At 39.3% G+C, this 25,817-nt stretch overlaps 2 protein-coding genes across 4 annotated transcripts in view; one reads left to right on the forward strand and one right to left on the reverse strand.

Moving 5' to 3' along the window:
• SH3YL1 (SH3 and SYLF domain containing 1) overlaps positions 1-5,293 on the reverse strand; it is a 51,525-nt gene extending 46,232 nt beyond the window's left edge. Inside the window, exon 1 of one of the 2 annotated variants that reach the window (XM_033054162.1) lies at positions 5,268-5,293. In XM_033054162.1, the coding sequence (XP_032910053.1) occupies position 5,268 (1 nt within the window). In that variant the 5' untranslated portion in view covers positions 5,269-5,293. Of the gene's footprint in view, positions 1-5,224 lie in introns of both variants that reach the window. The other variant, XM_033054163.1, reaches the window with a different exon arrangement.
• Positions 5,294-5,535: 242 nt separating this feature from the next.
• On the forward strand, positions 5,536-25,669 carry ACP1 (acid phosphatase 1). Of its 2 annotated transcripts, none has more exons than XM_033054168.2 (6): positions 5,536-5,679; positions 16,141-16,214; positions 16,487-16,600; positions 20,929-20,990; positions 23,586-23,691; positions 24,575-25,669. In XM_033054168.2, the coding sequence occupies exons 1-6, from the start codon at positions 5,637-5,639 to the stop codon at positions 24,650-24,652; spliced, it is 477 nt and encodes a 158-aa protein (XP_032910059.1). In that variant the 5' UTR covers positions 5,536-5,636; the 3' UTR covers positions 24,653-25,669. The 2 variants fall into 2 exon arrangements, with proteins under 2 accessions (XP_032910059.1, XP_032910058.1); XM_033054167.2 differs by lacking the exon at positions 16,487-16,600 and adding an exon at positions 16,318-16,431 and having other exon boundaries at positions 5,541-5,679.
• The last annotated feature ends 148 nt before the right edge of the window (positions 25,670-25,817 follow it).

Raw genomic sequence — 25,817 nt, forward strand, 5'->3', positions numbered from 1 at the left:
AAATCACAGCAATTTGTGTGGAGGGAGGAATAACAAATGACATTAAGATTAAAACTTCCGAAAATCTTTATGCAAACTTGCATTACATCTGCATGATCATTGCAAGACAGCTAAGAAGTCAGACAATGAGAGGTAACACAGGCATCTCCATTTGGACTTTGGCATGAAATACACAGCATGAAATCAACCCAAAATACAAAGAATCACAAGTCTTTACTGAAAAAAGAACCATTTCAAACACAGAAGGCCTTTCATTGGTAGAAACGAAGAAATGGGGATAGATGAGCAGATTTCTTCCTTTATGTGCCTTTTTAGGTTTTTTTAATAATATATTACTATGAGTTATGGAAATTAAAATACTTCTGAAGATAGCTGGTGCTCTAAGATGAGTAATTCTTCACAGACTTTATTAGAGAATCACTGAATGGTTTCTGTTGGAAGGGACCTGAATGATCGTCCAGCTCCAGCCCCCTGTAATGGGCAGGGGCATGTTCTTCTAGACCGGGTTGTTCAAAGTCCCACCCAATGTGGCCATTAATACTTCCACAGACATCTACAGCTCCTGTGGGCAACCTGTCCCAGTGCCTCACCACCCTCACAGTAAAGAATGTATTAACATCTAATTTAAATCTCCCCTCTTTCAGTTGAAAATTGCTACCCCTTGTTCTACCACTATTGAGTGTGTAAAAAGTCACCTTTTAAGCATCACCTCTCTCCCTGAAGTTGTCTCTCCTCCACACTGAACAAATCCAGCTTTCTCAGCCTGTCTCCAAAGGAGAGGTGTTTCATCCCTTTGATCATCTCTGTTGCCCTCCTCTGAATTTGCTCCAACAGATCCACATGTGTCTTGTGCTAAAAACTCCAGAGCTTGATGCAGCCCTCCAGGTGGGGGTCTCATAAGAGCAGAGTAGAATGGCAGAATCCTGTCCCTTGCTCCGCTGCCCATGCTGCTTTGGATGCAGCCCAGGGTGCAGCTGGGTTTTCTGGGCTGTGGGGGCACATTGCCACCTCATGTTCAGCATTTGTCTGCCAGAACCTCCACGTCCTTCTCAGCAGTGCTGCTCTCAATGAGTTCCTCTTCCAGCTCATATCTGTATCTGGGATTGCCTTGGCCCAGGTGCAACACCTTGTACTTGGACTTGCTGAACTTCATGAGGCTCTTGTGGTACCATTTCTCAGCCTGTCCTGGTCCCTCTTGAAGGCCTCCCATCCTTCTGTTGTATCAATGGCACTGGTAAGCTTCATGCCATCAGCAAACTTGATGAGGATAAGAACTGGATGTAGGTTTAAGGTTTTTTGCTGTGACTTTTTTAAAGGAATAAGTAAATTTCATGGTCAAGTTTTTAGGCTGTTGTTCTCTAAGCAAAAGTATTTTGTAAATTCAGGCTTACAGAGATAGAAATTGAAAAGTTAGCTGATGACCTTTCGGAAAGCAAAGCAAAATTTATTTGAAATGCTATAATTATATAAAATAATACATCCAAAATAAGCTTAGGCACTGCACAGGCTATCCTATATAAATTACATGGTATGAAATGTGATAAAAGTAAGAATGCTTGTTAGCTGTATCAGTGTGACTATTGTCACATATAGTGTCCAAAAGCATCAAAGATTTTTGGTCAGCTCTAGTATTTACAAGCTGCCTTTTCAAATCTTGCAACCAATTACATATGCACTTCTAGACCACGGGAGCTCAATATTTTTTACATGAAATATTCATTTTGTTAATGCTAAAATAATCCTACAACATGAAAAAACGCATGCCTCGTTTCATCATGGTATAATTTTTATAACTTTTCTCCACAGAGAGGAAAGAACTAATTCAAACACAAAGCTGATCACTTTGTAATTTTATGTGGTATCAGACCTCAGTCTTACATTGAATGAACTATTTCCCTGAGAAAAGTCAAGGAAAAAAAAGCCCTGTAACACAGAGTCTCCTGTGTTATTAAAAGCATTTGACGACCTGGGCTTCCATCAGTTTTCGTACTGAAGTTGGCTTGGAGAAAATTCTAAGTAGAAATACTGAATTTACTCTCATGTCCTTTTCTGATGAAAGCTGGAATACATGAGGGAAAATTATAGTGACAAAGCTGAACACTATACTTTAAAGAAAAATGTGTTCCTCTTGTAGATGCGAGATGTTTCAACTAGGTGATGTTCCTTATTTCTAAGGAACTGTGGCATATGAAGACAGTTGATCCCTACCTGAGGCACAGAGGATTTGTTCCAAAAAGTACATTAGACATCTGTTCAGCTGCACAGGAGGCAGAGTAGTGGAATAGCTGCAGCTAAAAGTCTTCAAAAATTCTTACAACTTTTAGCAATTGTAAGAATACTAAAATCCCAAGTCCACAGTTCCACAACCAAGTTGTAGCTTTGCACTAAATGACAGGATAAACACAAGTGGCAAGAAAAGAAATCACTCTATTCGTGCAAAAATAATCATAAACCATGATTTTCAAGACTACAGAGACAGTGATGTATTCTAAAACATGCACGAAAGGCAGAGTTGTGCTGGGGGTTGTCTGAGACTCGTGTGAGCTCTAGGAAGAATTTGTACAAAAAGAACTGCAGGCTTTGGCTCAGAACATGCCACCACACCTATTCACACTATACCCATGCCCCAGGATGCTGTCCACTTGAAACCCTTTCCTATATGCTTACTATAATATGTTGGACGTGTAAACAATTGGCACCAAAGGGGTCCTACCCCCCAAGTAAGATGAGCAGCATGACTGAAGCTAAGTCAGAGCTACAAATTCAGTTCTACCTGTCTCATGTCATCTTAATACAGGAGTTGGTATGATATGTGAAATTTACACAGGGGAGTAAGGGGAAAAGCCCAAAGGGAATCCTAATTTTGACTTGTTAATTGTATTTTAATAATGAAGAATAAACTTCAAGGCAACCCAAACAGATTATGTTATTACCCTTTGCACTTAAAAGCTTTAACTAAAACAAGGCTGTTTTTACAAAAATCCTAAACAAACATCTTGTTTATCTTCTCACCAAGGCCAGAAGTACAGAGGGAATAAAAATGCAACAGATGAAACTCAGATGTGTACTACACAATAGCCCTCTATACTGCTATGAAAAAATACTAACTACCTAAACAAAATAGACTCCGCTTATTTCCCAATGAAAATATTTTAAACTTCTGTCAAGAAAACTGTCACCATCATTCTGATTCTCTCATTTCCACACTTCATAGATGTCCCAATTCACTATGTGCGTGAATCAAATCTAAGAAGTCACCAATTCCCAGAACTAATTAATTCCTACAATTAATCACACAAGAAAAATTTCTTCAAGCTAAAAGGAATAGACACTTAAAAAGTGAAGGTGCTTGGTATTTATTAATCAATAATTAGAAGAGCCCTAGTTCAGCCAAAATTCTTAAATTATCTTGTTCACAAGAGCGTTTCTTCTCCACTAAGTCATACAGGTTATCCTTCATAACAGCCCTGCATTACAGGCTCTTTTACAACAATGCAGTAACTGTTTCAAAAGCCCCCCAATATGGAAAGCTTATTACATCAGAAAGAGTAATTCCTAATGGTGACAAACCACGACAATGCAAAAGACAGCAGTGAATTCTGTCACAGTCCATTTCAAAGGTATAAAGCTGCCATTAGCTGAAGAAAGCAAAAATTGTGTCTCTCTTCCACTGCTGAGGGCTGAAAATGACAGAATCATTTAGGATAGCAAACACCTCTGAGATCATCAAGTCCAACTTTTGGCCAAACACCACCTTGTCACGTAGACCACAGCCCTAAGTGTAACATCCAGTTGTTCCTCGAACACCTTCAGGGATGGTGACTCCACCACCTCCTTGGACAGCTTGTTCCCTTCAATTAAGAATGCAGGATAACACATAAGGATCCTCCCCAGTCCCCTCCCAAAGACAGGGAAACATGAAAGACACTGTCTCAAAATTACAGCTAGGCATGTGCCTACATGTGACATACACAGCTACAAACACTGGGTTTTATAGGAACTCAGGATGGCCTTCCAAAGCACTCACTTGTATACAGAGCCTTACCTTCCCCAACCCACATAGGAATAGGGGTGTAGGGGGGAAATCTGCTTCCAGTGTTGACACCACCAGGGACTTCACAAGACAGGACTAAAGGCACTCTGCACTGCTCAGTTATACAACATGGCAAAGCCACATGTGAGAATGCCACAAGTGACCCATCTCACCCTCCCTCAGCAAGGCCATGTGTGACAAGTGAGCAGAGCCCTGGCCCCTGCCTGGCTCCACCACCTCACACTCCCAACACCTGTGAGCTGGCCTGACAACAGCAGGACGCTGCAAGCACCAGGGACAAAACCCACGTTGCTGATTACCAATCACTTCCACTGCAAAGTCAAATAACTAGATAATTTTTTAAAATGTGGCTGTACTGTAACTGTATTTACAGAAGAAGCAGCATATGCAGGACAGCATTTTGAGCTGCATAGAAGGAAACGTGCAGTTTGTTCCATTCCACAGCAAATGTTATATAAGCTTTTCAGCTTCATTTGCAAGTCACAGATCTGGCACAAAATTAAGAAACTGGCACTTTTTATTTAACATCCAAAGTGATGCATTTTGACCAGAAGACCAGCCAAGCAAGTCTATAAAAAGCAGCAGAGGAATCCAGTCCCGGCCACACCCTGCCGTGGTAGGGTTGTGTCTGCTGGTGTTACAAAACCCAGCCAGGCATACAGATAAGCGTACAAGATAGCCCAGCACAAAAAATAGAAATAAATACATACAAAAGTTTAAAAAATTATATAATTAACTAAATATAAATAAAATATAAAATATAAGTGCATATACATATATCTTCCAATACATAGTAGGTACATATAACCCATCTATATTATACATAGTTATAAAATACAACTAAATAAAGCAAACCAAAAACCAGACACTCGAGCTGCCCTGGAAAGCGAAGCGCCCATGCGCTCAATTTCACCAGTAGCCTGGTGAGGCCAAAGCCGCACTCGACGCTTCTTAGAATTTTACGGGGAGGACACAGCAGATGCTGCGACCCGGGGCGAGAAGAGGGTGCGATGTGCCAGCGCAGCCCTGCCCGCGGTGAACGAGCGCCTTCGCTCCGCCCGCGGGGCTGCGGGGCGGCTCCGTGCCCGCCGCGCCTGAGGAGCCCACCTGCCCCGCGGGATCCTCACTCCTGCCCCGCTGAGAATCCCACCAGCCCCGCGGGATCCTCACTCCTGCCCAGCCGAGGAGCCCACCTGCCCCGCGGGATACTCACTCCTGCCCGGGCCGGGGCTCCCCCGCTCCCCCGCTCCCCCCTCGCTTCCTCTCTCCTGCCGCCGCTGCCGCCGCAGCTTCACTGGGCGGCGCCGGGGCGGCCCCGCTGAGCCGCGCACCTGCCGCAGGTGAGGCGGGCGGGGCCGGGGCGATTGCGAAGCGCCCGCTCCCCTTCCCGCCAGCGGCTCCTCGGCGGCAGCGGCGCTGCCCGGTGCCGTCCCGTCCCTCCCTTCCCGCCGGCCCGGGCGCGTTCCACACTTGGCTCCTCTTCCCCCCCTCGAAACTGGCAAGTCTCTCAGCCACCTATAACAGCCAGTGCCGTAAAGCGAGGCGCGCGCGGCGCGACAGCCGCGAGGTCCCCTGAGCGAAGATGGCGGCGGGGGAGGCGAAGTCGGTGCTGTTCGTGTGCCTGGGTGAGCGGGGCGAGGGACGGCCGCTCCCGTGCTGCGCCCGTCGCTCCTGCTCTGCGCCCGCCGCTCCTCGGCCCGGGGCAGCGGCAGGGTGAGGCGGGAGCGCGGTGGGGCGAGGGCCGGGACCGGGGGAAGTGCGGTAGGCCCGCCGCGGTGCCGCAGGCGTCCCGCCCTCGGACGGTTCCGCGGGTTTGCCTTGTCGGGGAGGGCCGGAGTAGTAGCTAGGAAGGGAGGCAGAATACACCTGCGCCTTTTTTGTTAGAGGAACAACGAGGAAGCTTTAGTGTTGAGGGTGGCGGAGCCCTGGAACAGGTTGCCCAAGGGTGGTCGTGGAGTCTCCCTCTCTAGAGACGTTCCAAACCCACCTGTGTAACTTGCTCTAGGTGGCCCTGCCTCGACAGGGGGATTGGACTGGCTAATGTCCACAGGTCCCTTCCAACACTAATAGTTCTGTGATTCTGTGAAATCAGTAGGAAACAGTAAAGGAAATAAAACACTGTGTTGACAAACGCTCTGTGTGGGGAAGTGCAACACCTAAATAGGCATAAACTAGCTCTGACCTAAGGCTGCTGCTTGGGGGCAGCACGGAGAGGTGGCTTTGAACAGCTTTCTGAGATGGGTTGTGCAGCACTTGGCTTCTGGAACAGTGGAATAAGAATGGGGAGCCTGCCCTCAGGCTTGCTGTTGGGAACACCTGCCATGGGAAAGGGAGAGAAAAACACAGCAAGAACCACTGAAGTTAGTATTAGAGCCAGTCTAGAAAGAGGGAAAGAAGGGTAGGACTTTAAATAAGAAAAATAACTTGGTGGAGGCTGATCTTTAGGATCTAATAATGAAATTATTGATCTGGTATGAAAATGAGTGAAAAGAATAATTTTTTTGAAAGGCTACCAAAATGAAGAAATAGGAAACTTTCTTTTACTGATATTTTGTATGATTAAGTTGTAAATCTTGTCACGCAAAGTCCCAGAAAATGGAAGTGTAAATGGGATCAGAAATCACCTGAGTGCTTTTCTGGAGTTTAGGAAAATTAATTACTGGTAAGCAAGATAATAGCAACCAACAAATAGCTAGCCTGACTACATTGATTACAGAGCCATACCCCATTTTGTATGTGCTTTCTCTAAACTTCTGCTTTCTTCAGTGCATAACAAGCTGGATGGCTCTGCTCTGATCTAGGCAGGCTGTTAACGTTTTCTGCTTCCTAGCCACATAATCTTACCCACGTACTATGAATCCCTGACATTTTGCCAAGCCTATTGCAAAACATTAGTTAATGTTTGGGCTTTTTGCTGTCTACATTTTTTGTTGTTGTAATAGGAGACATGCAGATTAGTTCAATGGCAAAACAAGAATTTAGTTTTGTGAAATATGTTCTGATGTTTACCTTGGAGTAAAAATCAAGCCTTAATAATAATCCAGGGAAAACATTCTTTAGTAAGGGATTATCAGTTGCTGTGTGTTTAGAAGCTACTGGTCAATACAAATGTTGTTGTATGAAAGCATCTTAATTAATATGAATCTTCCTTCCCAAACATGATGTTCTAAAGATAGTGGTAGTTGCCATCCCTGTGTGCTGAAGGGTGAGCCAGTGGGTAGGAAGACGAGCATGGCTGAACTGGGAGTTCAGGCTGGAACTGAAGGAAGAAAGGAGAAATGATGACCTTTGGAAGAAGGGGCAGGAAACTCAGGAGGACTGAAGGATAAAATGAGGTTATGAAGGGAGAAAAATGAGAAGGTCCAAAACCCAGCTAGAACTTGAAAGTGTTTACTGCCATAAAAGACAAAAGAAAATATTTCTATAAATACATCAGCAGCAAAAGGAGGCTAAGTAGAATCTGCGTCTTTGTTGAATGCAGGAGGAAATAGTGACAAAGGATGAGGAAAAGGCTGAAGAATTTGATGCCTTCTTTGCCTCAGTCTTGGACACTAAGATCAGGTCACCTCTGTATACCAGCTCCCTGAGCTGGAAAACAAGGATGGAAAGTAGTATCACAGATTCACAGAATAGATTGACAAATTCACTAAGGTTGGAAAAGACTTGCCAGATCATCAAGTCCAACCTTTAACCAAACACCAGTCTGTCAACTAAACCATAGCACTAAGTGCCACATTCAGTTAGTTCTTGAGCACTTCAGGGACAAGGACTCCCTCACCTGCTGGGCAGCTCCTTTCAATTCTTAACCACTCTTTCAGTGAAAAATTTCTTCCTACTGTCCAACCCAACCATCCCCTGGTGCAGCTTGAGTCCATTTTTTCTTCTGAGTGGCCTGGGAAGAGACAACTCCCACCTGTCTACAGTCTCAGGTATTGTAGAGAGCAATAAGGTCTCCCTGAGCCTCCTTTCCTCCGGCTTACACAATCCCACCTCTCTCAGCTGCTTCTCACAGGACTTGTGTTCCAGACCCTTCACCAGCCTTGGTGCCCTTCTCTGGACACACTCCAGCACCTCAGTGTCTTGAACTCAGTGTCTTGAACTCAGAACTGAACATAAGATTAAAGGTGTGGCCTCACCAGTACTGAATACAGGGAGACAATCACTGCCCTGGTCTTGCTGGCCACACCATTGCTGACACAGGCCCAGATGTCACTGGCTTGCTTGGCCACATGGGCACATTGCCAACAGGTGGGTGTCAACCAGCATCTCTTTTTCTGACAGGCTCCCTTCCAGCCGTATTTCCTGTACTGAGGGAGCTGCTGGAAGTGCTCACTGAGCTGCTTTCAATCATTTGCCATCTGTCTTGCTCAGCTGGGGAGGTTCTGGTTGACCAGAGGTTGGCAAACGTGACACTCATCTACAGGAAGGTTTGGAAGAATGACCTGGGGAGCTGCAGGCCTACCAGCCTGATGTTGGTGCCAAGGAAGGTCATAGAGCAGATCATCATGAGTGCCATCACGTGGCACAGGACAGCCAGGCCATCAGACCCATGCAGGATGGGTTTAGGAAAGGCAAGTCTTGCTTGAAGGACCTGATCTTCTGTGACCAAGTGACCTGCCTAGTGGATGAGAAAGCAGTATTTTATCTATCTGAACTTCACTATAACCTTTAACACCATTTCCCACAGCATTCTCCTAGAAAAACTGGCTACTTAGGGCTTGGATGGGTGCACTGTTTCCTGGGTAAAAAACTCTGTGTGTGGGCCCAAAGTAGAGGTGAATGGATTTACAGCCAGTCATGAGTAGTGGTTCCCCAGGGCTCAGTATTTGGATCAGTCCTGTTTAATATCCTAATCAGTAATCTGGACAAGGGGATTGAGGGCTGCTGTAGTCAGTTCACAGACAGACAGCACCAGGTTGGGTGGGAGTGTTGTTCTGCTGGAGAGTAGAAAGGCTCTGCAGAGGGAGGTGGACAGGCTGGATCCAATCCAGCTGTAGGAGGTTCAGCAAGACCAAATGCTGGGTTCTGCCCTTGGATCACAACAGCCCCCTGCAGTGCTGCAGGCTGAGGCAGAGTGTCTGCAAAGCTGCCTGGTGGAAAATGACCTGGGAGTGCTTGTTGACCAGAGCTGAACACGAGCCAACAGTGCCCAGGTGGGCAAGCAGGCCAATGGCATCCTGGCCTGTATCAGCAATGGTGTGGCCAGCAGGAGCAAGGCAGTGATTGTCCCCCTGTACTTGGCAATGGTGAGACTGCATCTCAAGTGCTGTATCCTGTTCTGAGCTCCTCAGTCAATAAAAACATTGAAGTGCTGGAGTGTGTCCAGAGAAGGGGAGCAAAGCTGGTGAAAGGTCTGGAGCACAAGTCTGATGAGGGGTGGCTATGGGAGCTGGAGTTGTTTTGCCTGAAGAGAAGGAGGTTCAGGAGAGACCCACTCTCTACAATACCTGAAATAAGTTAACAGAGACAAGATGAGAGGAAACATCTCTAAGTTGCACCAGGGAAGGTTTAAATTTGGTATTAGGAAAAATTTCATCGCAAAAGGGTTGTCAAGCATTGGAAGGGGCTCCCCAGAAAAATAGTTGAGGCTCCATAGGTATTTAAAAGACTTGTATACATGGTGCTTGAGGACATGAGTTAGTGGTGGACTTGGCAGTGCTGGGTTAACAGTCAGATGTGATCTTCAGGGTCCTTTCCAACCGAAGCTATTCTATGATTTTGTGAAATAATTAATATGTGTGGGTTTGTAAGCCCGCAATGGTGATTTGCACTATAACAAGGTTGTAATACAGGAGCTCTTTTTAGTGTAATATAATATAATAGTTTGTATTAATTACTAGACACGAGGAAAGAGTGGACAAGTACCAATCCCTACCAATGTTAATAGAATGGATTGTTTTAATCAAATGTAAATAGCTTTTAAATTTCTTCTTCTGTGTTATTAGGTTATAAAAAAATAAAACCTTAGTGATATGTGGTGTAAAAAACTTAATTGACATGTTAAGCACTTATTTTTTTCCAGTGAAATATGCACTCTTCTCAGTTAAATTTTGTAGGCAACTTGTTTCTTGTTCCTAAGTTCGTTTAATTTTTTTTTGTTATTCTTCAAGAGTGATACCTTTTTCCTCCTAAATTTTGCTAGAAATAATAGCTGAGATTATTGTTGAAAAGTACTAAACAGATTTCTACAACTGCATTTAACTGTAGTGTTCTTTGCTGGTCAGTGCAGTACATTAATTCTAAAGTTTGCCACATGTAGTGAGAGTGGATTCCAGAAAGGACATTTCTTCATGAAAAACTGCATTTTCTTTCTACATTGTTTTGAATGAAATGTCTATTGATTGTGTTCTTTGTAATGAAATAAGCAGATAGTCATTACACAACAAAATACAATCTAGTTAATGTGCACAACTGCATTAATGATAAGGATTCCTCATCACTGAGAAATAATTGAAATACCCAGCAACATATATAATTACATATGAAAAGGCACCAGAAAATATTTTTTTTCATTTAAGAAAAGAAATAATTAAAAGTGGAGGTGAACCAAAACGTACTTTGCTCATTTTACACTTACATAGCTCGTGTAATTAATAGTTGCCTTCCAGAAATGGGCTTAATATGATGCTGCGTTATATAAAGTCTGCCTCTTTCTCTCTGACAGTTCCTCCACTGTAACACAACAAGCTGACTGACTATCTTAGACCAGGCTTTCTGATCTCCTCCAGAGATGGAGGAGCAGTTATAAGATGGGTGTACTGTTGAGCAAAGTGAGTTTGGCTAGGTCTTCAGAAGATTAACGCATGTTGTGAATCACTGAGTACAAGTATTGTCCCTGGGGATCTAGTCTGCATAAAATTATTTCTGAAATGGCAACTAACTTAGTGGGTATGAGGATGTTAGATGACAGTTACAGAGAGATTTGAGTTTCCTGGTTCAGTTACCACAGTTCATTGCATGCATTTAGATATAGCCAAATACTGTTTCATGGGGCAAAGTGCTGTTTACAGCTGATTAATGGAAAAGCAATAGGTTGGGTAAGACACTGAAGTAATGAAAAACAGTTGCTGTAATGAGAGTTCTTGGCAAGTTGACAAAGAGAAATAATACATTTTTTTAATAAATAAGAGAATGTTAGATAAATGTAAGAAAAATTACCTTTCTTCTATGCAGTATTGGTAATACAGCTGTAAGAATACAGTGTGTTATTTAATCTATGTTTCAAAGTTATGCAGTAGTCTAGAGAGTTGAAAGTGTGGTTGTAAAAGTAATCTTGGAACTGAAAAATCTATGCTTAAACCATGTTAAGGGTCTGATGGTTGTAACTGCGTGCTTACGTGTTGAAAACTTGTTTTTTGGTGATGGACCTTTAGGTTTATTAGAAAAGTATGATGTATCAACAGTTGAATAATTTAGGATAATTACTCTTGCTGCAAGGAAAGTTTTTTGAGACACAAATGCAAAGACCAGGCAATCTGAACAAAAATCTGTGCCTTCAATGGTTCCTCACAAAAGCAATTGAATGCTGAATGTGCCAAGATGGAAAGAACTAGGACTTGTGATGAAGTTCTGACAGGAATTTGAGTACAGAATGGAATAAAGTTACTGGTCAGTTTTAAACACTTGTGAAGGGGACCTGATGAATGATGCAAATGATGCTGGGTAGCATATTCCAGTCATTTTGATGTGAGAGGGTGCAGACTAGTAAAACTTTTGTAGGTAACAGCAGACAGAAAAAGAAAGGAACAAGCAAAAAGCATTTGTTTGCATTTGGGGAAGCTCTGAAAGAAGTAGGGACCTGAATAAGGAACAATTAAGATACAAAATCAATTGAGAGAATAAATTATTGGATCAGCATACTCAGAGATGGGCAATGGAACTGAGTGTGAAATGGATTCAAGTTGTCTCTCCTGCCAGTAGAAACAGAGCTTCCATTTCTATGTGAAAGTGAGTCAAAGATTAGTGCGGAGACCAGAGTAAGAACTCAAAAAATTAGGCCACTGTCACTGGAGGCCTTGTGCATAGAAAATGAATGAGAACATATGACTTACTGAAAGTGATTGACAAATGGTTCCAGTACTGATTTTGTGATTGAACTCTCAAGTCCTTGAATCATTGTGTTTGGATATACTTGTAGGATTAATTACAGTTGGTGGACTCTAGGTAGTTTGCCACTAGTTTTCTATGATAGAAAGTGTCACTACAACTTAAAGAACTTGATATGCAAAAAAAAAAATGAAGGGAGAAGATGGATATTTTGAGAACTCAAATGCTGCTACCTTCTACGTAAAGCCAGCATGATCAGATCATTGGAAATGCAACAAAGAGGAAAGGAACACCAGAGGAGGATAGGTAGTGAAGATAAGGTGTAGATAACATTTAAGGAAAAGAATGGTTCAAGTCCAAGGAGGAAGGTAATTGCCCTATGATTCTCTTTGTGAAATTTACCATTCTCTCTCCAAATATGTTTGTTAATCCATAACTTAGGAAATACTGTACTCTGTGAGGAACCTCAACAAAGCTTGGGAAACCGGTGTGGGATGTAAAACTGTATCTGATTATGGATAGAAATTAGTGAGGAAAGTGATTGGAAAACAAGGATTAAGTTTGCATGTGTTAGTGGGATAAAATAGGGCTTTTACGTCAATCTTGAGATGAATTATAACAGTTCAAGGAGTAGCATGGGTAAAAGTTGTTTAGGAGGAAAATGATATTGCAGACTATGTGGGGAACAGAGCTTCTGTTCAGTCAGTTCTGTGATTCTGTCTGTAGTTCCCAAGAATAGATTTGAATGCTGATTGAAATTCCCTAAGAGTGTTCATACCTCTGCTAATATCTGGAATGTGTCATCAGGGAAGACATTAATTTTTAAGTCACAAACTGGGTTAAATGTTGGTTTCAAAATTATACAACTGAAGTTTCTAGTTACTGCTAGAAGTGGTAGTTAATATGTTTAATCATGAGTGATCATGTTTAATCAGGGGTGCTGTTCATTATAGTATCTTATATAATATCATGAAAGATTATATTTATGGCATTTATTTTAAGAAGTGAGCAAGCTGTAGAAGAGTGAAAATTTGGAACAAGTTCAATCCATATGAAGCAGAATGCTAAAAAAATGGAAAAAGGCATGAGGGATTTATTTCTAAACCACTGTTTTGAAATTCTGGGAGCTAGTTAATGAATTACTAGGTCCAAGAATGTTAATCATTGTTTTTTACTGAAATGATGAGTGTAGTAATGAAGGTTACTGTTCGTGCACAGTTACGTGGGATCATTCATACACAGAAGAAATGGATGGCCTCAACAACTGGTGTAATGGAGACATACTTGAAGTAACAGAGAAAGAGAGGAAATGGAAAAATTATGAATAGGGGGTTATAATCTTAAATTTGAAGCTTGTGAATGAGTCAGAGGTGATTGTAGAAGTTCTCAGGTTATTTTCGAAAATAAAAATTCTAAGTACTTATTACAGACTTTTGTTTTATTTCAAAAACAAATTGAAGCAAACTTTTCCTGTAGTGTAATGTTGTTTTATTTGTCAGTATTCAAGAAAAGTAAATTCAAATTAGAAGAAGAGGCGATCTGACTTAACTGGAGTGATTAGATAAGGTCAGTTAATTTCATGAAGAGATTGGTTTATTTAGTTTAGCACAGCTATGCTTGGCAAGGGTTCTGTATCTGTTGAAGGAAAGACAGAGACTAGTGTTAACCAAGATCAGATGAGCAGAGACTTCCAGGAATAAGTTGAAACTGGAAGGTCTTATGCTACCACAGGAAATTAGTATCTGGATTAGCCTTTTAAGATAAATGATGCTTTTTAAAATGGAACTTGTTGTGTTTGTAAGAGGAGCAATGCTGCATATGCTTACAATATCAAAGAATTGAGTTAATTGATAGGAAGGTTATTTTCTGTCTTGTGCTGTATGTTACCATGTTTCGAGACTGTATTGTTTAATGCTTAACTTAAAAACTGAGATTATTTTTATACTTTACTACCATATTTTAAGCGTTTTCATAATTAATAGTACTAACTTCTTTTCTCACTTAATCACATAGGGAGCCCCAAAACTTTCCTGCTTTATTGTTTTGGCAAGATCAGTTTTTCAATGGTTAGCCTGTTCCTTTTGCCTTTTAGTTGATTTGATGTTCTCTAAATCTTTGACAGTCAATTTGTGTTGTTTCAGACCTTCACTTCCCTCATTGTGATTTTTATAGTTCACGTGTGACTGCAGGTTATTAAATGCCCAGGTCATACCAGTTTCTCTCCTTAGCAGTGAAATATCTACTTTGGTGTTTTGTTTGAAAATGAGATTAGTGCCTCATGGGAAAGTTTCTTTTTGCTGATGGAAATTTAGCTTTGTTCATTGGCAGTTTTTTCTTTTTACAGTTTGAGATTTGGAAAGAATTTAATCAGTAGTAGGAGAGTGATTTATTTAAGGGTACAGAGATGAGTTTTGCCATTTCTGGTATTTTATGCTTATCTGCTTAAAAATCAGAGATGAGCAAAGTTGTACATTTTGTTTCATGAGAACTAAAGATTTGTGTGTATGAGTTACTGCCATCTGTGTGACATATCAAATATGAATATCCATCTAGATACTGAAAATTTCTGAAGGATGGAAAGGTAGAAAGAGCTAAAGTAATAGTTAAATAGACTTTTTTCTTCTTGTTGAGACACTTCATTCTTTTCAAATATGAATTTCTGCATACATTTTTAAGAGGTCTGCCATAGATGGTTACAGTTGTAGTTACAATTTCAGACCAAATATGCTGTAGATCCATTATTTTTGTTTTCTAATGGGGCTGTAATGCATTGTTCAAATAGGTTCTTTTTGAAAATAAGGTCAGATCAAGTGGCTAGGGCAGTTGGAGCCATTGAAAGGGAAGATTGTTTATGTATTTGAATAAGTATCTTAACTGTTTGTTGGCTGATTGACAGCATTTAAGCTTTGCCATGTGTTAGGTTTTGCTCCTAATTCTCTGTATTTTGGGTTTAAAAAGTTTGGAATTTTTTTTCCCTGTTATATTTTTAGAGCTTGTGTAATTGAATTCAATTTTTGAGGGTTAGAATGGGTTTCTGGCTGATGAGGACTCAGTTTCCCCTGTAGTGACTTGACTTCAGTGACCAAGAACATTTCTACTACAGGTTGTTCAGCCATTTTGCTACATTTTCACAATGGTGGTGGCTGTGTTTTGGTCTTGTTCAAGAGACCGGTGGATAGTATAGAATTCTAGAATGATTTGGGTGGAAGGGGACCATCAACTAGATGATCTCGTCTAGTTTCAACCTCCTGCTGTAAGCAGGGACACTTTTCAGTAGACCAGGTTGCTCAAAACCCCATCCAGCCTGATCTTGGACGTTTCCAGGGATGGAACACCACAATTTGTCTGGGCAATCTGTTCTAATGTCTCACCACCCTCACTGTAAAAAAAAAAAAAAAAAAATTCTTGTTAATGTCCCACACAAGTCTTCTCCATTTCCTTTTTAAGCCGTTGTCCCTTGTCCTATCACTACAGCCACCTTTATATATAGAAAGGTTGCAGTAAGATCTGAACTCTCCAGTCCTTTTCTTCTTCAGACTGCACAGCCTCAGTTCTCACTCAGAGGTGCTCAGCCCTCTGATCATCTTTGTGGCCCTCCTTTGGAGGGCCTCCAACAGATTCATGTCTTTCTTGTCCTGGTTGCCCCTGAACTGGATGTACTAGTACAGGTAGGGTCTCATGAGAGCTGAGTAGAGGGGCAGAATCTCCTCTCTCGACCTGCTGGCCATGCTGCTTGGGATACAGCCAAGAATATGGTTGGCTTTCTGGGCTGTGGGTGCACTCTGCTGGCTCATATCCAACTTTCCACCCGCCAGTGTCCCCAAGTCCTCCACCGGGCTTTTCTCAGTCCCTTCATGTCACAGTCTGTACTGGAGATGGCCCCAACCCAGGCGCAGGACTCTGGGTTCTCACATCCACAATTTGCATTCTGTCTGAGTAAATAAAAATCTTTAATGTGATCTGGGCTGCAAAATCCACACAATTACTGTTTTTTTGTTTTCCGTAGTCTGAAAATTCACTTGAATCTCTTGTTTCCATAGGAAACATCTGTCGCTCTCCAATAGCTGAAGCAGTTTTCAGAAAACTTGTAAGTGATGAAAAGCTTGAACATAAGGTAAGCTATTGAGTTCTATTCCAAGAAATAACGGTCTCATAGCCAGTCAGAAATATAAGCAGTGAGGAAAGAAACATAAAAATATGAATTTGTTTTTCTGTAGTGGAGGATAGACAGTGCAGCGACATCTGCCTATGAAATAGGAAGCCCTCCTGACTATCGAGGACAGAATTGCATGAAGAAGCATGGCATTACCATGAATCATATTGCCAGGCAGGTACTGTACCTTAATTTTCTTACAATCTGTATATGTATTTGTTTTGTTGTTACAGTGGAGGACAGACAGTGCCGCTGTTTCAGACTGGAACGTGGGGCGCTTCCCAGATTCAAGGGCTTTAAGTTGTCTAAGAAATCATGGCATTGAGACTGCACATAAAGCACGACAGGTAGAAGAGAGTATATTTTCTTCCTTATTCATACCCATGCCCTAACCATTGCAGTCACAGAGGTCATTTGACCAATGCATGGTTAAGCATCAAGTTGTAAATACTCTGTGCAGTTTTTTAAAGGACTCCAAAGTGGCTTAACTCTTCTAGTTGAGCTTAGAGTTTTTTGTTATTAAGGTTCATTGGAACTATAACTGGAAAGCATTGAACCAGTTTCTGCATTATAGAAAACTCTTGCCTCCAAATGTTTAGTATTTTGAGGATTTTTGAAATACTTTTTAAAAATGGACTTAATCTAGTAATCTGTGATGCATCCTTCAGCAAGGAATTGTATATTTATTTAGTAGTTCCAAAAAGAAGTAGAATACACCGTCATCCATCACAAAAAGGTTGTGCTTGCATATAGCTCTTTTAAAAATATCTGGAGTGCTAAATTAGAGTAAAAGCACTCAAACTCAAAATTAGTAGCACAGTTGGTGGGATCTTCAGAGGAAAACATACCCTTCAAACATTCTTAAGTCAAAGGCAGGTTTGCCACTTAGTGAAATCTTCTAAGTTTTGCCTAAACTCGTATCTGTTTTCATTAACAAAAGAACATGTATTTTCATACTGCATTCCAGAGAGATTGGAAGTAAATGTGTCTGCATCTATTTAAATCATTCAGACACTCATATAAATGCACATAATTTACTTCAGTTAACTATTCTCTGGATATAAGATATTCCTTTAGGGCTTGACCTTCACTTAGTTTGAGTTTACGCCACTAGTTTTTGTATTGACAAAAAGATCAAGTAGTCTTATTATTATCTTACATTTCTGTTCCCTTCAGAATTTTTCTAGACCTCACTGAGGTCATATTTACTTACTTCACTTTTCAAAGACTACATGTTTAGTTTTTTGACTTTCAAAAATAAATTCTCTCAATTAGTCAATTGCCCTCTGCTGACCTCTGCTGATGTTAATCTCTGTTTATATGAAACAGAATTAAGCACAGCACCATCTCAGATTTTTCAGTAATTTACTATTAGAGTGATTACTAAAAAAGTCTGTTGTGATCTTTTCCTGTTACAAGGTCTGGATTTACTGTTTATCAGTGTGTACAAACATCATTATTTGTCAATATACAAGCTAAATGGTACTGAAATTATTCACTCAGTGTTTCAGTCATGACAGTAGTGTGTCATGTTTGTCTTCTTAGAAGATATGCCTTGGAAACTTGAGCACTGTTCTTCTAGGTATTACTAGAGTGGTTTATGTTCAGTTAAATTTAAGCCAAGGACCCAAAACAACTTGATCCTCTGTCTTGAAGCAAATCTTTGTATCCTCCTTTGGCAGAAAAAGAATGAAAACACTTTAATGAAGACATTTGCTTATACATTCTGGCAAATGAAGAGATTTTTCAATCAGAAGAACTTAAAATGTTACATATACAGGGAGAGAAAATTTAAAAATGAGGCAATAAAAAGAAAGACTTAACAGGGTGAAAATTTGTCTAAATCATTCCAGTAGACACAGTTTCTTTTGTAAAGAAAATCTTCAAATCCCTGAACTACAGGTAACACTTTATTTTGCTCTGATGTTAACAATGTAACTCCAAATTTGGTTTTTTTTTCCTTAAATTCTGTCAGATGGTCTCTGCTGATTCTCTGAACTGCAGACCTGATGTGGTCTTGTGGTACTTCTGAAAAAAGAGGTATTTGACAGTGTAGAATAGGACTTTTCAGAGTGGTCACATTAGTACAAGTGGAACTGTATTTGTTTTACTTTTAGAGACAAACTTAAGGATTTTCTGTGACACTTGTTTCAGAACAGATTAAGGAAGACTTAATACAGAAGCTGCAGAAATAGTGAGTAGGGATTTATCTTCTGTTGCCTTCAAAGTACTGTCATAAGATAAGTACCTTGTACAATTATCCTCTTCAGTCCTTCAGAAAACTGTTCCCCACCCAGTGAAAGGCACCTTCTCTCATGTAATTTTTTTGTGTAATTATGATAATCATGGATTTTAGGGTTTTTTTAATTCAGTACTACAACAATCGTTTATGTAAAAGAGAATAATAAATGTCCTGCCATCATATACAGTGATCTTCTAAGTTAAAGTGAAGTATAAAAATAAATGTATATATTTGTACATAAAGTTACCATTTTAGTTAATGGTAGGTTGCTGTATGAAATTCTCTAAGCTCTTATTCTTCATGCACAACCCAGAGAGGTTATAATCATTTTCACTTTTATTCATGCTGAGGCAAAAATTGATTTTGGTGTGACTCATACCATGCATTTGCCTTAAATATGAAATTGAGATTAGAAGCAGGTTGTATTAAATACTGTTTCACAACTGGATAAATTTGAGGATTACTACCTCTCTGTGGATTGCAGACAGAGAAAATGAGATTTACCTTCTGTAAATAAAGGAAAATGTTTCACTAATAATTTAATAATTGTTATATGCATTTTTTAAATGTAAAATTTTTTAATCTGCGTAGTTCACCCAAAGTTGACTACTTGAATTCTCCACTACACTTCTGAAAATGTATCTAAATTTTGGCGTCCTCAATTTCATCCCCCAAAATACTACTTTTAGTAGTTTCGAAGAGTACCTTCAGTTCACTGGAGTTTGCTCAATTAAAGCTTTTTTTTTTTTTTTCATCTGGCTCTGTGTTAGGGCTTAAAAGCACAAAGCCAAATGGTAACCTTGGTTTTAGGACTGCATTTGGAACTGTGTTAGTGCTGGTCATAGGGTAATATCTGTCACATTGTCAAGTGTTCCTAGTTTATTCTTCCATTTGTCTGTACAACAAAGAAATCTGTGCCCTCATATTTTCACAGGGGCAAGTGTTCAGCAATCAGAAGCAGCTTGTAGAAGTCCTCATTAGATTTGCCAGGAAAACAGAGCTATTTCCACTGCAAAAATATTTTCATAGGTCAGAGGCACTGCATGAATACAGCAAATATTTTTACAGTGAAAATAAACAAGTCTGCATTAGTTTTCATCATTAACTCTTTATTTTCATGTGCACTCCTGACACATCTCACCTCTTCAATTCTCTTTGTGTGTAATGTTTCATTTATAGCTTTATTCTGATGATAATTTCTGTCTGTCTTTTCTTACTCCTGGTTATGGGAGCTTAATCAGTATCTGTTTGCACAAAAAAATATAGTGGCTGTTTTGCCATCTAAATCTTTTTTTTAATACATAAATATTTTTTACAAGTTAAAACTCTGACTTATAGGATAATGTGTTTTGCCTTTTAGCTGTTTATTTGCTTACTCACTTCTCTAGCCCATCCTTCGTAGGGATGCCTGCCAGAAAAATGTGTTCTGAGCGACCTTCCCAAGTTTCTTGGTTATGATACTTCACATACGACTATGCATGAAAGGCAATTTTAAAATGAACTCTGATATTAAAGATTTTATTCTGTTTCTTCATTCTCATTATGGACCTGGTTCAGATATTTTATACCAGCATTGTGGGCATGGTCTGGGAAGATTTTACCCTAAACTAAAGCCTAAATGTGAACAGAAATAAAATGACAACTGGCAAACATCTGTAGCCATCCTTACAGCAAGAAGATTACATTAGTATTTAAGTCAGTGGTTTATCTGCTGTGTTTGCCTACATGACTGTGAACTCAGATCTCAGAATGTAATTGCTATTCATGTTGTGGAGTCAATAAATTACAAGAAAAAAAAGAGCAGATGATATGATGGTAGGAAGATGTACAGTAGATTCCAAAATTTTTCATATCATACTACAAATTTTGTGAATTTACATGGTCTAAATTACTGTGGATGCATTTAAGAGATTGTAACTCATACCATCATATTTCAACTTTAAGTTTCACTTGGTGTCTTTTCTTGTGCAGTGGCTGATTGCTAGTTTGGAAGTATTGCAGTTGATTCCAGGTTACCTACATTTTTGTTGTCCTATGAAGAAAGTAATTTTTCTGTTTTATTTTTAACTATTTTATTGCATGGCTCCCATGATTGGAAATCGCTTTAGTTTTAGTAGGTGAAAAGTACTGGAAAGGTGGCTTTTAATGGTGTTCTAAGTTCATGCATGAAATGTAGAAGAAAAAAAAAGTAGAAAAGGTTGGTTAAATAGCTGGCCTTTTTTTGTGGAATACTTGCAGGAATGGATAAATAATCACAATAGAGTATATTTTAAAGCTTCTAAGTTATTGTAAATTTGATGAAGGTGCAGTTCTATTCCTTCCATCTGTGTCTTTTTTTAATAAATCAGAGCTATAGAATTTGAAAACACTTTTTTTCTCCTTTTTAGTAATCTAATGCAGTTTGTAAGCTAAGGCACCTATTTTTACTTCTAGATTACCAAAGAGGATTTTCAGACCTTTGATCATATCCTTTGTATGGATGAGAGCAATCTAAGGTACTGTATGAAGAAATGGAATATATTCACATGGATTACTTGTAGTGATGTCTCATAAGTCACTTTGAAGGCAGATGACACATTTTACTGCTTAGCTTGTGTTGGGGTTTCTTTGTTTGTTGTTTTTTTTTTTTACACGTGTGTGAATGATGTGCTAATGGATGGATTCTTCACTTCCAGTAAGTTTAATGAGCCAGAACTCAATGGTTTATTTGTGTGATACATGCCACTCAAGGATTAAGGACATGGAAATTTAGTTACTTTGTGCTATATACAGCTGATGCCTGTATAATTAAGATTGAGGATGTACTTACTGTCTTGATTGAAGTGATCAGTTTTTCTAATTATGTGGCAGTTAAAAGACAAACTGGGAATTTGGAAGGGATTAAATTTGGTGCAATTTTTTTACTTTTTTAATAGAAAGAGAGGGAGCTCTGAAATAAGCAAAATTGCTAGCTTGTGGAAGTCTTGTTTTATTGTTAGCAGTGCTCTAGTTAGGTGTACTTTAGCAAGATCTGGTTAAGTAGCTGCCTAGTGTAAAAATTTGGATATCACTAGCAAAATTTCTACTCATTTACATACATATTGAGGATTAAAGAGCTAAATTTAATAAACTACAAGTGTTAAAGTGCTTGTAAGGGCTATTGTCAAGTTAGTTTAAAAAGGCTCAAACCACACCAAGAACAAAACTTAAATAAAGACCCTATTAGTAGCACATAAAGTTTTCTAGAAGCAGCACCACTTAACTGCTGAAATAAGTATGATTTGGTTGAATTTTCTAGAATGTCTTGAATAAGCTCTCTTCCACAGTCTTCATGAATGAAGGGTATGTAACACGTGGCTTGGTTGCAGTGTCTCAGGCAATGACGTGACAAGGCTTCCTTCTATTTTCACTTGAATTCTTAAAAGGAAGTCTGAATTAACAATTCATATTATATGAGCTCTGGAGCAGAAGAAACATCAGAATTGTAACAGGGTTATTGCTGCTGCTGTGCTAAAGTTTTTGCCTTTAGTTTGCACTGAGTTCAACCATTTTGCCTAGAAATGCTTATTTGTAGCTCTAGGTGATGCCTGGAAAGACTGACCTGGAACAGACTAGTCAGAGCCAAAGGAATAAAATAGGTATTTATTGAAAGGATACACTCTGTGCAGTGCAGGAGCCCAGCCAGGGCTACACCCAAGTCAAATCCGAGATGGATCTTGGTCACAGTTCTTTACTTGTGTAAGTTTTGGTTCATCTACATGTTGGGGTCAATTGTCCAACCACAGCCCCAGGCTATAAGTCTTAGCCCCCTGGCTTACTCCCTTCCCTTCGCTGTTGTTTATGCTTTTTGGGTAACGGGATTGTTTTGTCTAACTACTCGTGAAGAGAATTTACTAACACCTAATATGAAGTTTCAGAGTTACACACCAAGCAGCAGAGGATCTGAAAAAATATGAAAGCTAAAACCCAAGGTATCATAGGAGGGCAAGCTGATTCCAGGTGTTGATGGAATGCCTGTCATATCAGAAAAGCAAAATTTGGGACATATCTTTTCTTTAGTACCAGAGCCTTCTGACCCTCTCCTGTTCATTAAGTAGTATGCCAAAAGCCTTTAAGAAGATGGTCTGACATTTTTTTAATACTAAAAGGCTAGAAAATTTATTGAAAAAACTGTAAATTCATGCAATAACTTGATGAGGATCTCAGATTTTTCTTCAAGCAAAACCCGTGCTGTGGACTCATTGCTATTTCTAAACTATCTGAAATTAATTTTTAAATCAGAATTAATAATTGAATTTAATTTCTTAAAACTGATGTGGTTATGACTAAGTATTCACAAGGGGTTTCTTTGACTTTTTTAATGGTGAGTAAGTAAAATGATTTGGTATGGAGATGTGTAATATTAAAATAATTTAGTATGTTCTGGGAGTTCATTGTGAAGATGATAGTATTAAGCTGCCTTTAATCTGAAGATGATGAGAGGTGCATTTTAAGTGCCTTTGGGATAACAGATGATCATTTTTAAGCAAATAGGGAAATGCCATCTCAAAACTAGAATGTTTTATCAATGAGAGGCAATGTAGAAGGAAGAGGATGTGACAACTGGTGAAATGCTAAAGTATATCAAAAGGAAAACTGGTTTACCATTTTCTGTTAACTGAATGTGGTAGGATTTCATGTGAGCTAGAACATACCAATCTAAAACAGTGGCTTTGAGCAAATAGGAGAATCTTACTTGTACTTCTGGAAAAATACCTAGATAATTTCCATTGTTTTTTGTTCAATACAAGCTAAGGGTGAGTGGTGAAGATACTAACAATTGATTTGAGGAAGAACTTGATGAACTTACTGCTACAAAGTTTTTTTAAGCTGTGGGTCAAGTGCCTGACTGCTTGTATATGCTCTGAATTCAATTTGTCTTCCATACCCAGTTTAACAAGACCGCACATAACAAGAAAAAGAAAAACAAGGAGCAGCATAAAGTCCACAGGATTGACAGAGTCCAGACACGTTATTTGTCTGTTTTGTCTAGAAACAGTCATGAACATCTCGTACTGATGCCAAAATTCTGAAGGAAAATTCAGGGGAAAATTTTATTTTCTCTTTTACAGAGATTTGAACAGGAAAAGCAACCAAGTTAAAGACTGCAAGGCCAAAATTGAGCTGCTTGGAACTTATGATCCACAGAAACAGCTTATCATTGAAGATCCGTACTATGTATGTGTAAGAAATTCTTTGGGTGGCTTGATTTAAAAATGTGTGTTTGTAGTATATAATCTTCCCAGATCCCACAGTTGGCATGTGATACATAATCTGATGTTACACAAAGTAAAGGGTAAACTTTTTTTTTAATGACTTAAGAAAACTATAAATTACTGGGATAAGAAAGGAAAATGTTATTGTGCTTATAACAGCAATTAAAATGTTAAATAATGCAGTGCACCTATGTTTTCAATATTGGGTGAAACCCTGTTTGATCAGCCTCCTTGCAAAGAGGATGTGATCAGGAAAGTTAGAGACAAAGCCATTGACACAGGTGGTGAAAAAATGTGGGTAATACCAGCCAGGAACGAACAATTAGTCTAATGTTCTTCAGGTTAGGAAGCAGAAGTAGATGAAAATGCAGTAGGATTCTATAAAAGCTTGATATCATGGGGAAAGCTGAATAAGGAATTGCTGTTCATCACCCAGGAAGTAGAGAATATCAAATGGTGTTAGTGGGAAGCAGGTTCAAAACAAAAAGACGTTTGTTGTGGGATTTTTGTTTCCACACAGTGCTTCATTAAACTGCGAAACTCAACATGACAGATTAGTGTGAACATAAAAAAGGAAGAGACTTAAAAAGCTCAAAAATGAAGAAATACATGAAGGAAAGTCATGCAGGAGTGTTGAATACAAAGTCACAGAGTTTGTGGAAATTCCTGAGCTCAGATTAGAGAGAAATATGCCAAATCTATCACCAAGTATTTGTACTGTTTTTATTTTTTACTGATGTCTGTTGTTTGCAATTACTGACGATGGAGAAACCAGCCTGCAATTTGTATTTGCTCTTTAGCCAGTATTGTTATTCTTACAGTCTTTTTCCTCTCTTCTTTTCTAGGGGAATGAAAAGGACTTTGAAACTGTTTATGAGCAGTGTGTTAGATGTTGTAAAGCATTCTTGGACAAGTATCATTAATGCTTCATCATATAATTTCTAAAAAGAAATAATTAGCTTCTCCTGAAATATGTAAAGTTTACTTGATTGATGTATTTAAATTGTAAAATTATGCCTCTACATTCAACACTTCAGTTTAATTTTGAATTTTAGCTGTTCTTTCATCTAATGAAAAAAATATAGAAAAGTTTCAATTGGATTACATGATCCACCACTTTGTCATGCATCAGTATAGTTATAAAGTATATAATTCAGGATAAATTTTCTTGTAAACTCTTCTAGTGCTTTCTCACAAGCACTGCAAAAGTAACACCTTGCTTCTTTTTATGTAATGCTAACTTGAACTGAGGTCAGTCAGCTTTCAGTGGTAGTGTGTGAAATAAATTGATGTGTAGCTTAGGTGTGTCATCCCAGTATAATTAGGCAGCCTTAGGATGGAAGCTGTTTCACATGGAGCCTGCTAGACTAAAAGATCTGCTGCCTGATAGAACTGGCTAAGTCTTCCTTTGCTCTTCTGGTCAGTTCCTAACACACAAGCACACGTAACACAGCATTTACTTACAGAAGAAAACATACCAGCTTAAAAGCTGACATGTGAAATTACATTTTGTATCTCACAATAGTAAAATACTCAAGTCCATGCAATACAATGGATGAGAAATTTGCTGTAATCCCAGTTCCTACATGAGTCTCAGACAGTGTTTCCAGATTTACTCAGGAGAATATACAGCCTGCCAAAAGTGTTCTTTGAGAGTATAGTTCAGTGTAGAGACAGTCTATCTGTAATACAGTACTAAATTAGCAGAAGGCCAGTAAGACAGTTCTGCTCTTGGGCAAAATGTTAATGCTTTGTAAAAGTCTATGCCTGCTTTTCTGAATATGACCCTTCCTGTCTGCCTTAGACATGTAAATGTACTGAGATCAGTAATATAAGTGATACCATAATGATTTTTGTGTTTGGAATATTCTGAGCATCGGTATGAACTAGCACTACCACGTTATCTGTAAAACTGGATCTATAAAATTTGTTTTCTTATTCAGCCTTGTTTTTTGTCTCTTGCTGCCTTCCAAACTTGTAGTCTTTGTAGTTGTAATCTGCTCAATGTTCTGGGAGAGAGATGAATTTCCACAGAAGATCTTGTTATTCTTGGGGAGGTTGGAATCCTGGTGTCACTCTGTGTGTTGC

The sequence above is a fragment of the Catharus ustulatus genome, chromosome 3 (assembly GCF_009819885.2).
Source record: "Catharus ustulatus isolate bCatUst1 chromosome 3, bCatUst1.pri.v2, whole genome shotgun sequence".
Taxonomy (NCBI): domain Eukaryota; kingdom Metazoa; phylum Chordata; class Aves; order Passeriformes; family Turdidae; genus Catharus; species Catharus ustulatus.

Excerpts from the sequence above, each read along its gene's own strand:
- ACP1 (XM_033054168.2), top strand. The coding sequence starts at position 5,637 with ATGGCGGCGGGGGAGGCGAAGTCGGTGCTGTTCGTGTGCCTGG. Across the intron at positions 5,680-16,140 it reads GGTGCTGTTCGTGTGCCTGG|GAAACATCTGTCGCTCTCCA; the intron begins GTGAGCGGGGCG and ends TTGTTTCCATAG. Across the intron at positions 16,601-20,928 it reads CTGCACATAAAGCACGACAG|ATTACCAAAGAGGATTTTCA; the intron begins GTAGAAGAGAGT and ends TTTTACTTCTAG.